This window comes from Neomonachus schauinslandi, chromosome 3 (genome assembly GCF_002201575.2).
Source record: "Neomonachus schauinslandi chromosome 3, ASM220157v2, whole genome shotgun sequence".
Taxonomy (NCBI): domain Eukaryota; kingdom Metazoa; phylum Chordata; class Mammalia; order Carnivora; family Phocidae; genus Neomonachus; species Neomonachus schauinslandi.
The window spans coordinates 140,226,900-140,242,205 of record NC_058405.1 but is presented as its reverse complement, the minus strand read 5'-3'; the positions used below and the strand labels follow the sequence as shown (position 1 = coordinate 140,242,205).

General features: G+C 37.7%; 2 protein-coding genes across 2 annotated transcripts in view; both read left to right on the top strand.

The window, feature by feature from the left end:
* Positions 1 to 15,306, top strand: part of ZNF385B (zinc finger protein 385B) — a 304,024-nt gene that overhangs the window by 127,040 nt on the left and 161,678 nt on the right.
* LOC110591829 (group XIIA secretory phospholipase A2-like) lies at positions 2,690 to 3,654 on the top strand. The gene has a single exon (XM_044913339.1). The coding sequence runs from the start codon at positions 2,729 to 2,731 to the stop codon at positions 3,299 to 3,301; it is 573 nt and encodes a 190-aa protein (XP_044769274.1). The 5' UTR covers positions 2,690 to 2,728; the 3' UTR covers positions 3,302 to 3,654.

Below are 15,306 nucleotides of genomic sequence, written 5' to 3'. Positions count from 1 at the left end.
CTCAGCTGGGAGTCTGCGTGGGATTCTCTCTCTCCCCCTCTCCTTTTGCCCCTCCCCTCACACTCACTCTCTCTCTCAAATAAATAAGTAAACCTTTTTTAAAAAAGTGAGTGAGGTGATATTGAAGTGGCAATAGCAGGGCCCATTAAAAAGATTAGGATGTCATTCCTTAAGCTGGAAACCCAAAGGAATATAATTGAAAACTATAAAATGTTATAGCTTATGGATAGGACTGAACACACTTGTTCATCAAATCCCTGAAAAGTACCACAAAGGGAAATCTTTGGAGTTCTAAAGAGGCAAATAAAATATAATAAATAAAAAGAATCACTTTCCCATTCAGTAGTCACATTCTGGAAATCATTGCCACAGTAGGTGGTACAGACCTCTAAAAAAAAAGATTCAAAGAGGATTTAAGAAAATTCATGTTTAATAAAGCTGTAGTAAAAATATAATAATGTTTCCCTTAACTTACATCTTTTGATGGGTAAAATACATTCATAACTTTTAAACTAGAAATCAGAGAATTTTGAACTAAATAATCCATGCTCAAAAGAAAAAAATTTAAAATTTAAATTCAAATCAAGCTAACATTATTTTATATTTTTTCCTATTTCTGTTTAAATGGAACCTCATGAGTTCACTTGGTCTGTTCCACTGCTCACCTTGAGCTGTTTCAGAGAGGTGGTTGTCTACTCTTCCGTCATCTTTTTAGCAATATATTCTCCCACTTAGCAATTTGTTGATCTTTATTTTCAAATTGAACCTAAATGTCTTTCATTGTAATATCCCCCAGCTTTTTATTCTGATCAATCTCAAACTGCAAAAATAGTACAAGGAACATCCATATACCCCCCTCACCTAACCTGGCTAAATTTTAGCTTTGCCACACAAGTATTAGGTTTCTTACTCTCTAAAGTATATAGATTATGGATTTATGTTTCCTATATTTATGTCCATACATTTATATCATTAATATGCATATATATGTGTATATATCCTCATGCCAAACCATTTGAGAATTATTATGGCCATTAAGACTCTTCACCCCTAAATGCTTCAGCATGGATATTTTATGAACCAGAACATTCTCTACAAAATATCAGGGAGTATTGCTAGACCAGTCTCGATAGAGTACTGTTATATAACAGTCTACTCATATTTCCCCAGTTGTCCCAATAATACTGTTTTTGTCATTTCCTTCCTTTTTCACTAGAGGATCCAATCCAGGATTATATGCTGTGTTAGTCATCATATCTTTTTAGTTTTCCATAAATTAAACAGGTCTCCAGCTTTTTTTTTGTTGGTGCTACTGTTCTACATAATGTGGATTTTGAACTAAATAATCCATGCTCAAAAGAAAAAAATTAAAAATTTAAAATACTGAAAAGGCCAGTCTAGTTTTGCAGAATGTCCTCCATTTTGGATGTTTTTGATTGTTTCATCACGATTAGATTTAGATAAAGCATTTTTGACAGGATATCTACATAGGTAATGCTGTGTCCTCAGGAGACATAGAATGTCAGTGTGTATGCATTACTGGTGATGTTAAGGTAAAAGGAGTAGCTGCATGATTTTTCCATTTTAAAGTAACTTTTTTCCCCTTTTTAACTCAAATATAATCTGTACAGTGAGACTTTGAGATTGTGTGAATTTCCAGTTCTCCACTTTAACCTAGTGGTTTTAGTATCCATTGATGACTGTTACCTGATTTTGTTATTGCTATGTAGGTGTAAAATTCTGGTTTTCTATTTCTATCATTACTTTAAAACTTATTAGTTTTGCTGTTTCTTCTCCTTCTTCTTCCCTTAAAAAAGATATTTTTAGTGTCACTATGTACTTATGAATATACTTTTTCAGTTCATTATTATTATAATCTATTCTTTCCATTATCTGTTACTCTTCTCAATGTACCAAGTATTACCAGTGGGGGCCCTTCAGAGTTGGTGTCTGTTCCTTTTTGATGTGTCCTCATCAGTTTGAGCACATTTTCTATGGAACATCTAGATACTTCAGGCTTAACTTGTACTTTCCTGTCCAGAGAGGCCTCATTCCTTTTGGAATGAGGCCTAGTTCTAAAACTTAGATCTGGACACGAGGTTTGCTCATTGCTGTTGGAGCATCATTGCTTCTAGGCCCTTTCAAAGGATATTAGAGCACACACACACACGTACACATATATACACCAATATGTGTATAGTACTGTTATAGGTCTATAGTATAGTACTACTACCATCAACTTTATTCTAACACCATAGGGCCCTTCCACCCCTTCCCCCCCATTCCATACTTCCATTTCCCTTCTCCCAATGCTTGTACCCACAGTGGCAATATATTTACTTATTTTCTCAGGCCTGCAGTGTACACAAAATAGTTTCATGTCTGCTACACCAATACTGTGACCAACAACAAACTTATGGTGTCAAGTTCAAGATTTCCTACAATTCTTGCTTTTTTTTTTTTTAAGTATAGTTGACACACAATGTTACACTAGTTTTTCCTACAATTCTTTTTGTCCTCAGAATATATGTCTCTCTAGATATAGTCATATAGTCAGAATATTTTTAAAACAGCTTATAGAGGGCCCGCCTCCCACCTCGGAAGGAGGCGTGGGCATGGAGCCGGCTGGGGACGCCGAGCCCGGAGCTGGGGACGCTGAGCCCGGGGCTGGCGCAGCTGCCTAGGGCACCCCGTGGGCTCCGTGGGGGCACGGCCCGGTGCTGCGCGGATGGCCCTGCTCCCACGGCCCGCGTTCGCCCTCGTCCTCCTCCTCTTCCTGCCCGCCGCTCTCAGGTGCCAGGAGCAGCCCCAGACCACGGACTGGCGGGCCACCCTGAAGACCATACGGAACGGCGTTCACAAGATAGACACGTACCTGAACGCCGCCTTGGACCTCCTGGGAGGCGAGGATGGGCTCTGCCAGTATAAGTGCAATGACGGATCTAAGCCCTTCCCGCGTTATGGTTATAAACCCTCCCCGCCGAATGGATGTGGCTCTCCACTGTTTGGTGTTCACCTTAATATTGGCATCCCTTCCCTGACAAAGTGCTGCAACCAACACGACAGGTGCTATGAGACCTGTGGCAAAAGCAAGAACGACTGTGATGAGGAGTTCCAGTACTGCCTCTCTAAGATCTGCCAGGATGTGCAGAAGACACTAGGACTGGCTCAGCACGTTCAGGCCTGTGAAACCACAGTGGAGCTCTTGTTTGACAGCGTTATACATTTAGGCTGCAAACCATACCTGGACAACCAAGGAGCCGCATGTAGGTGTCGCTATGAAGAAAAAAGTGATCTTTAAAGATGATGCTGACAGTTGGTGACAGCAGATAAGGACAAAAGACTATAGCCTTTGACAAAGAACTACTGTTTTTACAGCATAAAGCTGCCTTATTTTTGTGAAAGGATTATTTTAAGACTTTATTTTGACATTAAAACTTCAAACTAAAGGAAAAAGTGGGGGAGGTGATCTTCCTGGACGTTGCTGCCTTAGTGTACCAAATTGTCTTGACCAATCTCAGAAAGAGGTGCATGTTAAGGGGAGAATATTTTAAAAGGAGGAGTCTGTAACTCAGTTTTCACAACTGTATTTACCAAAACAATGAAGTCAAATGTAAAATTGATTACAAGGTATGTTGAACATTATCTTATTTGGAAATACGGGAAAATCTTCACTTAGAAGTATATGTTTACTATAAAAATTTAAATATACATTTATTCCTGGAAAAAAAAAATAAAACAGCTTATATGTGGGGCGCCTGGGTGGCTAAGTCGTTAAGCGTCTGCCTTTGGCTCAGGTCATGATCCCAGGGTCCTGGGATCGAGCCCGCATCGGGCTCCCTGCTCCGCGAGGAACCTGCTTCTCCCTCTCCCACTCCCCTTGCTTGTGTTCCTTCTCTCACTCTCTCTCTGTCAAATAAATAAATGAAATCTTTTAAAAAAAAATTGAAAAAAAACAGCTTATATGTGAATTAATTCTCTTTTTTTTTCTTAACAGCTTAATATAGGTTTACATTTACTTGGCTTGTAATATAATTAAGAATTTATTTTCCATTATTGATTTAATCTACTTTTGAATATGTAAAAAAGTGTTGTTTTAAAATGCTAAGAAAACTAAACATTGACAAACTGTATGCAAAATTTGGTGCCATAGTCATCATCATATACAAGATCTGTTTAGAAACTAAGAGAGAGAAAGCATAAATGTTTTTCTTTCTTGTACTAATAATTTATATTTTTATTACTATGCCAAGTTCAGGATCAAGCATGGTGGTATAGAGCAGAAGTTAACAAATAGTCTCTGGAATTAGATTGCCTGAGGGCAAACCCTGGTCCCTACCCCACCCCACACTTACTGATTACAATTAGGTCAGTTTTATTATGCTTTTGCTGTCTTGTCCTCCTCATATATAAAATGAGGATACTGCAAAGTTTAATATAAAGCACTTAGTTCAGTGCCCGATGAGTAGTAAGTACAAAATAAGTATTACCTGTGATTTTTGAAGGTGCCAGTGGTGATGCTGGTGTTAAATTTGAAACAGTAATCCAGATATCCAAAGTTCCTAACACTACATTTAATGGCTTATTTTCTTGGCAACTGGATTTTTTTTGTGGGTTTTGTTGTTGTTTGTATTTTTTCTTTCTCTCAGTACTTTTGATACACAAGGGAAAGTTATGGCTTAGCTAAAAGTTCTGGCATTGAGAATGACCTTGTCCTTGTTTTGAAGCATCTGAAAAATAAAAATAAAAATTCCTCCTGTGAAACACCCGTCAGTTTGCTGCTGCTGGTCCTGGCGCAGGCTATCTATCGGGATGCCGAGCATTACAGCTGCTGTAATCACCAAAGCATCTGTCAGAAATCTCAGGGCTGAAAACTAGGTAGGAAAGTCTGTATTATACCTAATAATAACTTTGGAAATTTTCCTGAGATGCTTGCTGGCAACTCCGAGACTTGACAGGCACAGCATACTATAACTAAAGCAAGTATGTTGTTGCTACCGTGTGCTAGGGCACAAACCAAAATAATAGCTGGAAATCATTTGCTATGACTTCTTTATGTTTTTACTTGTCATACTCTTGGGTTACTGCCATGAGTAGCTAGATTTATTTATTTAGATGTCCTGTATTTTTAATCCACAAACAGCTTCTTATAAAACATAGATTCATATAAACTATTGATTCCACCAGGGAAGACTTCAGATAAGAGAAAAATGGTATCTGACGCTATTACTCTTCCATTGCACATGGGGATTGCTTTCAAGACGCAAAATTATGATACGTTTGCAATCACGTGGAGGGTTTGTGAAGAATATGTAATGAACATGAAAAGCACAGACTCCTGTCTGCATGCACCAGGGTTACCTGAGGATGGGACCAAAGAGTCAAAGAATGCTCCATAAATGTTCAAGGAACTGGGAAAAGTTTCCAGACAGAAAGATTCAAATGTTTCGATTAACCATTGGGAAAGAAAAGACTGAGTGGTGAGATGATGATTCTCTCAAGACAGGGAATTACCACGAAGTTTACATTTCAGGGTCGCTCACTTGTATGGGCCCTCCCAAGGCCCTGGGAGGCGCCTGAGCCGTGTGTCCAGGTGGTTGTATGCCTTTGTAATATTTGCTAAGTAAGGTATTTTAACCACAATTGGTTAGAACCACTGTTTCCTTCCACTAAAACTTCCCCCTCTCTCACTTTTCCTCATGTTGAGTGGAATTAGAGGTAGCTGTGTGCATGGAAGACAAAGGGTTCGAGGTATATTTACTTTGAGCATAGTTGGCTCTATATAGGGTCTGCAATTGCTTCTGTGTATAATTAAGTTATTGCCTGCCATCCCAATAAAGGAATGGCTTCTAGGTCCTATCACATACTTGGCCGATTCACCCAGCAGGGCCAGAGGCTATGTTGTGTTATTAACGTGTTCTGCAGGACAGCCATGGAAATATATAGGCAGTGGAGGAGAAATAATGATTGAAATGGACCAAAAGCTAACCTGTGTAAAATTTCCTTCAATCACTAGGCATTTAAACTCGTAACTGGATCATTGAGTTCTAATTGACCCTTAGTCACAACGCAAGTTCTCTTCTATCAAAACTATACTAGAAAACATACTGGTGTGCACAATTATAAATATGTTATCTATTTTTCCCTCTTTTGATGGGAATTGCTTAAGATAGGATTTATCAAAATTTCTGAGTAAGGCACAAAGCATAGTAGTGCTACAGATAAGTGTATCCGTTTGTTAAGTCAAGTTTTATGCATTATATCAAAAATTAAAAGAAAATCTGGTCAACCACACTAAAGGAAAGACTGGATTATCTTTCTGATCCCTCAATAGAACGATATCACAAAATCATTATATGAAAGGATGATCAAAGAGTACACAAACAAATGAAGGAATAATTTAATGAAAACATGTTATTTTTCATATTTTGTGATTTTTTAGCCTTTTTAAAGTGTAAAAAGCACTTGTATTTTGCATTTATATTTTTTGTCAACTAAATAAATATTCACTTTCTCATTTAATTTTATATTTGTAATTTCATATTCATTTTCTAAAAGAGAGCCCCCTCCCAATTGTTTACATTTCAGGTCCCACAAAACCTGGATCTGCCCCATCCTCTAATATAAAGTGTGTGTAGTCTTGTAGACACTCACTGATATGCTTGAGGTAATCAATAATGAGTTAGGATATGGTAAAGATTATGTTGTATACATTTAACTCGACAGATCCTGTAATAAGATGGCAGTTTTTGTTGTAAGAAATAGAAGTTCAGATGCTAGCTGCCAGTACTGTGTACTTCATCTGTAGTCTGTGAGTACTGAGAGTGTTCTGGTTGTGAATCTCCCATGAGTTGAGACAGAATCAGTTTAAGTAGTACGCAGAACAATTTCCCACCACAAGAAATCAGGCTCCTCAGGAACAAAAAAGTCTGTTTCTAGGACTGGGGCAGGAAATGTTCATGAGCTTGGAATATACCAGAAAGCAAGGAAGCTATCAAACCTACTAGAGTCATGTCAGATAGACACAGGAACCAATTTGAAAGAATAAAAAGAAACTGACTGAAATTTATTGAAATACATCAAGTATGTTAAAACTTGTGAGTGCATAATGATACCAAAAAGTAAAAACCAAAAACTTCCTTGATCCTAGGATACGAGGGCATAAACTCATTCTAAAAATTGGTTGATAAAGGTCAAGAAACAAAGATTTATCTTGCCTTTTCTGACAAACTGTAATTCAAGTTAACTAAAGAGTTGGTAAGAATAATGTCTGCTTTGTAAAAGAAATCCAGCCAATAATTGCAGAAGGAATGAAAAAACTAAGCCATCATTATTTTACAACCCCTTTTGAAGTAATCTAAGAAATGCTCATCAATGTCTGCCCAGACCATTTGGTGAGGAATCTTTAGAAGAGACGGGTTAGGGTGGGAACACCAAAACCCATTAATTACAAAAAAAAAAAAGAGAGAGAGAGACAACACATAGCAGATACATAATCCTATCCATGAAATGTATTTGCCAAAGAGTAGAACATAAATTTGTTCAAACCCCTAGATTTAACTATCAATTTTCAAGAAATACAGAAGAAAGAGGAACATGTTATCTGAAACCATGGAATCCAGTCAACAAAATCCAAAAGTTAAGACATTCTATAGGATAGATGATGGAATTTCTTCCACAAGTAAATGAGATGAGAAAAAAAAAAAGGAAGAGGGGAGGTGGTAAAATTATTAAAAAATTAAGCTAATAAACATTAATATCAATTAATATTTAAGAGACATTTTGCCCAAGTGTAATATGTGGACTTTGGTTCTTGATTTGAGCAAAGCAGCTTTTGTAAAAGGCTTTGAGGCAATTGAGGAAAACTGAATATAGACAGGGTATTAGATAATGTTAAGGAATCACTGATAATTTTAAAGTATAATAATAGTGGTGTTATAATGTTTTAAAATGAGCTTAGTATCTATTAGGAATACAAACTGATTATTTACAAATAAAATGATAAAATATCTGAGATTTGTTTAAAAATAATCTGGCTGGGAAAAAAATCTGGCTGGGGAGAAAAAAGTGTTTGGGGAGTAAAAATGAAATAAGGTTGGCTATATTTCGATAATTAGTAAGTCTGGATAAAGAAGACATGGATATTTATTATATTATTGTAACTACTTTTAGGTAACTGAAGGTTTTCTTAATGGTAGGCAAAAGTACATAGAAAATAAATGCGGGAAGCACATACTGAGAGATAGTATGTCTGTATTCTCACTATTATTTGTTTTTGAAAATGAAATAAATTGACTCATAGAAACATCCAATCATGACATTTGTGAGATCTTAAATATGAATGTTAGGGGTGCCTGGGTGGCTCAGTCAGTTAAGCGTCTGACTTTTGGTTTTGGCTCAGGTCATGATCTCATGGGTCCTGGGATCAAGCCCCGCATTGGGTTCCATGCTCAGCGGGGAGTTTGCTTGAAGATTCTCTCCCTCTGCCCCTCCCCCCACTCATGCACACTCTCTCACTCTCTCTCTCTAAAATAAATAAATCTTTTTTTAAATTTTATTTTATTATGTTAGTCACCATATTACATCATTAGTTTTTGATGTAATGTTCCATGATTCATTATTTGCGTATAATGCCCAGTGCTCCATGCAATACATGCCCTCCTTAATACCCATCACGGGGCTAATCCATACCCCCACCCCCCTCCCCTCTAAAACCCTCAGTTTGTTTCTCAGAGTCCATAGTCTCTCATGGTTCGTCTCCCCCTCAGATTTCTCCCCTTTCATTTTTCCCTTCCTACTCTCTTCTTTTTTTTTTTTTAACATGTAATGTATTATTTGTTTCAGAAGTATAGGTCTGTGATTCATCAGTCTTACACAATTCACAGCGCTCACCATAGAACATACCCTCCCCAATGTCCGTCACCCCGCACCCCCATCCCTCCCACCACCCACCACTCCAGCAACCCTGTTTGTTTCCTGAGATTAAGAGTCTCTTATGGTTTGTCTCCCTCTCTGGTTTCATCTTGTTTCATTTTTTCCTCCCTTCCCCTATGATCCTCTGTCTTCTTTCTCAGATTCCTCATATCAGTGAGATCATATGATACTTGTCTTTCTCTGATTGACTTATTTCGCTTAGCATAATACCCTCTAGTTCCAACCACATCATTGCAAATGGCAAGATTTTGTTTTTTGATGACTGCATAATATTCTATTGTATATATATACCACATCTTCTTTATCCATTCATCTGTTGATGGACATCTTGGCTCTTTCCATAGTTTGGCTCTTGTGGACATTGCTGCTATAAACATTGAGGTGCATGTACCCCTTCGGATCACTACATTTGTATCTTTGGGGTAAATACCCAGTAGTGCAATTGCTGGGTCATAGGGTAGCTCTAAAATAAATAAATCTTTAAAAAAATACATGACTGTGGGTGCCTGGGTGGCTCAGTTGGTTAAGCGACTGCCTTCGGCTCAGGTCATGGTCCCAGAGTCCTGGGATCGAGTCCCACATCGGACTCCCGGCTCAGCGGGGAGCCTGCTTCTCCCTCTGACCCTCTCCCTTCTCATGCTGTTTTTCTCTCTCTCTCTCTCTCTCAAATAAATAAATAAATAAAATCTTTAAAAAAAAATAAAATAAAAAAATACATGACTGTTATCACTAGTGGTGTGCTGGTAAATGACTCTCTGAAGAAGAAAGCCCTGATGTGTAGTGTTTGCCAGTTGGCATGGTCTAAATACTCCCACCGTGGCCGATTTCAAGCTACTGGTGTGACCTCAGCAAATGTGGAGTTGGGAAGAGGTATGCACCACCAGCTCTCATGAGTCTGTGCAGCCAGCCCTAGCCCACTACTGAGAAAGCTGACAAGAAGTGTTAGTTTCTGCAGATTCTCAGGCAGACCCCAACTCTAACATGCACTCTCTGTCCTTGATGAACTTACTTAGTTTTCCTGAGCCTAACTTTCCCCTCTGCAAAATGGAGATAGTAATTCCTACTACATTAAGATACAAGGCTTAAATGACATCATATGTGTCATAGATCTAGTCTGGTTCCAGTCACATAGTGAATGATCCTTCATGCTAATATCCTTTCTTCTCTCCAAGTTAAAATAGAAGAAAGAACTCTGGCTTTGGGATGGTCTCAAACTTTCAGAGGAAAGGAAGGAAGCTGATCATCTTTTTAGAGGGCTTTCTGCCCAGAATTTCTATAATTACTTAAAATTGCAGGTTTTAGGGACTGTCACAAACCTGCCAGAAGTTCATCAAGCTCTAATTTGGTTGGGTATTAATAGGTAGGCTGGAAAGTTAATGTGATATGATTGTGGCAAGAATGGAACCATCTGTTAAAGGTAGTGGTTTCTGTCCAATGTGATCTGGCACTGCAAATACACAGTTAGAATTAAGTGTTATCTTAGAGTTGACATGGTAAAAAAAACCTATAACTTAATATTTTCCTAAGGAATGTTAAAACTCAGCTAAGATGTTTTTGGCATGAATAAGCCAAAGGGTGATGTTGGCAAATTGGAAATGTTTCCATTCACAATTTTGATTGTTTGAGGAGTTATTAATAATAGTAGCATTGTACTTTCCAAATTCTTTATTTCAAGTTGGGTGATTAACCATGGCATCAGTTAATGAAAGAAGGGTTTTTTTTCCCTTTGTTTCCTGAACAATTTACTTTTTCTGTATAGAAATCTAAGATTAAGGTCATCACTGATTAGTCAATAATGATGCAGTTTTCAGAATTACTGAATTATATGCATATATAAAAATATCTTTTAAGTTCATTAAAACCAAGGCTAGAAAGAAAGGAAATTATAAGTCAAGCCTATATTTAGAATCTGGAGACACTAATACTAGAGGAATTTGACATTTGATTTACATGTGTGGGTTGATACGCTCCTACCGGGAATACAACTTGGGGATGTATTTTCTCCTCTCGAGAAGAGTTGCATGATTCAACTCTACATATTTTGGATTTCTGAGCAAATACTTAATGAGATAAGAAGCAGTATGCTATATCATCAATCTGAAGTTGGCCCAATCTCTTTTGATCTTTAAAAGAATAATTTTCTTTCAGAAAATTAAAGCATTTGCCCCTTGGAAATTTGAACTTCCTATATTTGTAAAGCAATGTTATTTATTACAAACTTAATTCAATGGGTCATAATAAGAACACTTTAAGAAATGAAATGGAACAAAATAAGTTAAAAATAGTGTGTCACAAATAAGATCAATAGTGTTTTGAAACTTACGTTTTAGTTTTGTGTATATATACATTCTAAACTATGAAGTAAAATTTATTTCTCACTGAGTCATGACAAAAAAAATTGAAAATTTTAAAGTGTTTTTTTTTAAACATTTTTTAAGATTATTTATTTATTTGAGAGAGTGCAGAAGCAGGGGGCAGGGGGGAGGGACAGAGGGAGAGGGAGAAGCAGACTCTCCACTGAGCAGGGAGCCCGATACAAGGCTCGATTCCAGGACTCTGGGATCATGACCTGAGCCGAAGGCAGACGCTTTACTGACTGAGCCACCCAGGAGTCCCTAAAGTGTTTTAAAATACACAATTAAAAAGTCCCTGAAGGGCGCCTGGGTGGCTCAGTTGGTTAAGCGACTGCCTTCGGCTCAGGTCATGATCCTGGAGTCCTGGGATCGAGTCCCGCATCGGGCTCCCTGCTCGGCAGGGAGTCTGCTTCTCCCTCTGACCCTCCTCCCTCTCATGCTCTCTGTCTCTCATTCTCTCTGTCTCAAATAAATAAATAAAATCTTTAAAAAAAAAAAAAAAGTCCCTGAAAATAAAATAACTCTCCCTTTTGTGGTATACATCAAAACGATATCTAGATTAAGAAATCTCCTTGAAATGTTGTTTTGGACAGAAGCATCCTAGATTTTGAGAAGATTGTGAGTCTTCCTAGGCCTCATTGGGGACAGCAGAAAGAGGGGAATTGTACTCTGGAGGGGACATAGTTGTGGAGATGTACCTTCTGTCTGTTTGAATTTCTTCCTTTCTTAAATAGAACAGATACTGGCTACTTGGCTTGCCTACGTATACACAAACATCTCAGTTATAGATTTCAAAACTTCAGGGCAGTTTTGCCTTATGTTCTCTTAACTGCTCACCTATGCTTTCTTAATTTCTTACCCATCACATGCCTCCCACATACAGTAGTATGTGCTTACCATTATTGTTAGTAATAATAAAACTATTATTATTAGCCATTACTGTTAGTAATGATCACAGCTGAAGTTTATGTAATATACTATTTGGCCACATTTGTCTATACTTTATATATTTATTCATATACTGTCTCCCACAAAGGATTTATTGCTGCTTATGATGTGAATAAAGAAGAAAATAATGGCTGAATTATAAATAAAAATAAAGAACCATAATATATATAAATATACACATTTAAAAAGACTTTCATACACCCATATCATATACATGTACACACGCCCTTATTCTGCTATGAATAAGTGTAATGGTTATGTTGGCAAATTGGAAATGTTTCCATTCACAGTTTTGATTGTTTGAGCAGTTATTAATAATAGTAGCATTGCACTTTCCAAATTCTTTGGAAATATAAAGATAAGTAAGATCAGGGGAAAAATACAAATAATCAAGCATTAAGTTCCTTCATAGTTCTTTCTTTGAGGCTCATTCTTGCATCTAAGCTACCCAGTAGGCCAAGTAAAGGGGAATATATATCAGTTACATAATTCTTTTTTTTTTACATTGGTTTATTTTTTTATTATGTTAATCAGCATACATTACATCATTAGTTTTTGATGTAGTGTTCCATGATTCATTGTTTGTGTATAACACCCAGTGCTCCATTTAGTACATGCCCTCTTTAATACCCATCACTAACCCATCCCCCCACCCTTCTCCCCTCTAGAACCCTCAGTTTGTTTCTCAGAGTCCATAGTCTCTCATGGTTCATCTCCCCCTCCAATTTCCCCCCTTCAGTCTTCCTTTCCTGCTATCTTCTTCTTCTTTTTTTTTTTTTTAACATATAATGTATTATTTGTTTCAGAGGTACAGGTCTGTGATTCAACAGTCTTACAAAATTCACAGCACTCACCATAGCACATACCCTCCCCCATGTCTATCACCCAGCCACCCCATCCCTCCCACCCCACCCCCCACTGCAGCAACCCTTAGTTTGTTTCCTAAGATTAAGAATTCCTCATATCAGTGAGGTCATATGATACATGTCTTTCTCTGATTGACTTACTTCGCTCAGCATAATACCCTCCAGTTCCATCCATGTCATTGCAAATGGCAAGATCTCATTCCTTTTGATGGCTGCATAATATTCCATTGTATATATATACCGTATCTTCTTTATCCATTCATCTGTCGATGGACATCTTGGCTCTTTCCACAGTTTGGCTATTGTGGACATTGCTGCTATAAACATCGGGTGCACATACCCCTTCAGATCACTACCATTTGTATCTTTGGGGTAAATACCCAGTAGTGCAATTGCTGGATCGTATGGTAGCTCTATTTTCAACTTTTTGAGGAACCTCCGTACTGTTTTCCAGAGTGGCTGCACCAGCTTGCATTCCACCGACAGTGTAGGAGGCTTCCCCTTTCTCCATATCCCTGCCAACATCTGTCATTTCCTGACTTGTTAATTTTAGCCATTCTGACTGGTGTGAGGTGGTGTCTCATTGAGGTTTTGATTTGGATTTCCCTAATACCGAGTCATGTTGAGCACTTTTTCATGTGTCTGTTGGCCATTTGGATGTCTTCTTTGGAAAAATGTCTGTTCATGTCTTCTGCCCAATCCTTGATTGGATCATTTGTTCTTTGGGTGTTGAGTTTGATAAGTTCTTTATAGATTTTGGATACTAGCCCTTTATCTGATATGTCATTTGCAAATATCTTCTCCCATTCTGTCGGCTGTCTTTTGGTTTTGTTGACTGTTTCTTTTACTGTGCAAAAGCTTTTTATCTTGATGAAGTCCCAATAGTTCATTTTTGCCCTTGCTTCCCTTGCCTTTGGCGATGTTTCTAGGAAGAAGTTGCTGTGGCTGAGGTCGAAAAGGTTGTTGCCTGTGTTCTCCTCTAGGATTTTGATGGGACTCCTGTCTCACATTTAGGTCTTTCAACCATTTTGAGTCTATTTTTGTGTGTGGTGTAAGGAAATGGTCCAGTTTCATTCTTCTGCGTGTGGCTGTCCAATTTTCCCAACACCATTTGTTGAAGAGACTGTCTTTTTTCCACTGGACATTCCTTCCTGCTTTGTTGAAGATTAGTTGACCATAGAGTTGAGGGTCCATTTCTGGGCTCTCTATTCTGTTCCACTGATCTATGTGTCTGTTTTTGTGCCAGTAGCATACTGTCCTGATGATTACAGCTTTGTAATAGAGCTTGAAGTCTGAAATTGTGATGCCGCCAGCTTTGCTTTTTTTTTCAACATTCCTCTGGCTATTTGGGGTCTTTTCTGGCTCCATACAAATTTTAGGATTATTTGTTCCATTTCTTTGAAAAAAGTTGATGGTATTTTGATAGGGATATCAGTTACATAATTCTTACTGTTAAAGAAGAGAGACACCCTCAGGAAAAGCAGAGGTTTCCTTGTATACATGAGAAATATGACTAAAAGGCATTTCTCACATGAAGTTTCATATGGGAGACAATCAGTGTCTGAAACTTGAAAATATCCATACGATCATTCCTGAAGAAACTGTGGTAATGGATTTTATTTCTGTTCTTTCTGTTACTCCTTCTTTGACCTGAAGGCTGAAGGCTTTCTGACAAAACCCAGTGAAAATAAACCTGTAAGGAGACAGAAAATTATGATCCAGCAAAGTAATCTTTTGCTTGTTCTAAACTATCACTTAGGACAGGTAGAAGAAATTGCTTAATCAATCATCCCCCAAATATCACCTACCTCAACCAGATTTTTAACTAAACTGGATGACAGGGAGTCTAAGATTACATCCCCTGGCTAGGGCCTAGATGGATAAGCATTCAGGATTGTTGGTGGGAAACAAATCCATCTGCTTTAGAAAACGTTATGATTAGATCAGGTCAATATTCTTTGGTGGAAATTGGCAACTTTACCAAGGTTCATATCTGATGAATCATTCCACCTCCACACCAACATTGGCTATTCTGTGACAAATATTTCAAAGACTTGAATCCATAGTATCATTCCAGAGCAGTTTCAAAATGTGTGGGAATAATTTTTGCTGTACTTTGCTTTGTTTTCTCTCTGTATCACTGTACCACTGCTAATCACCAGCTTTTGTTCACTCTAGTAGTACTCTTCTTATTTTGTCAGCCT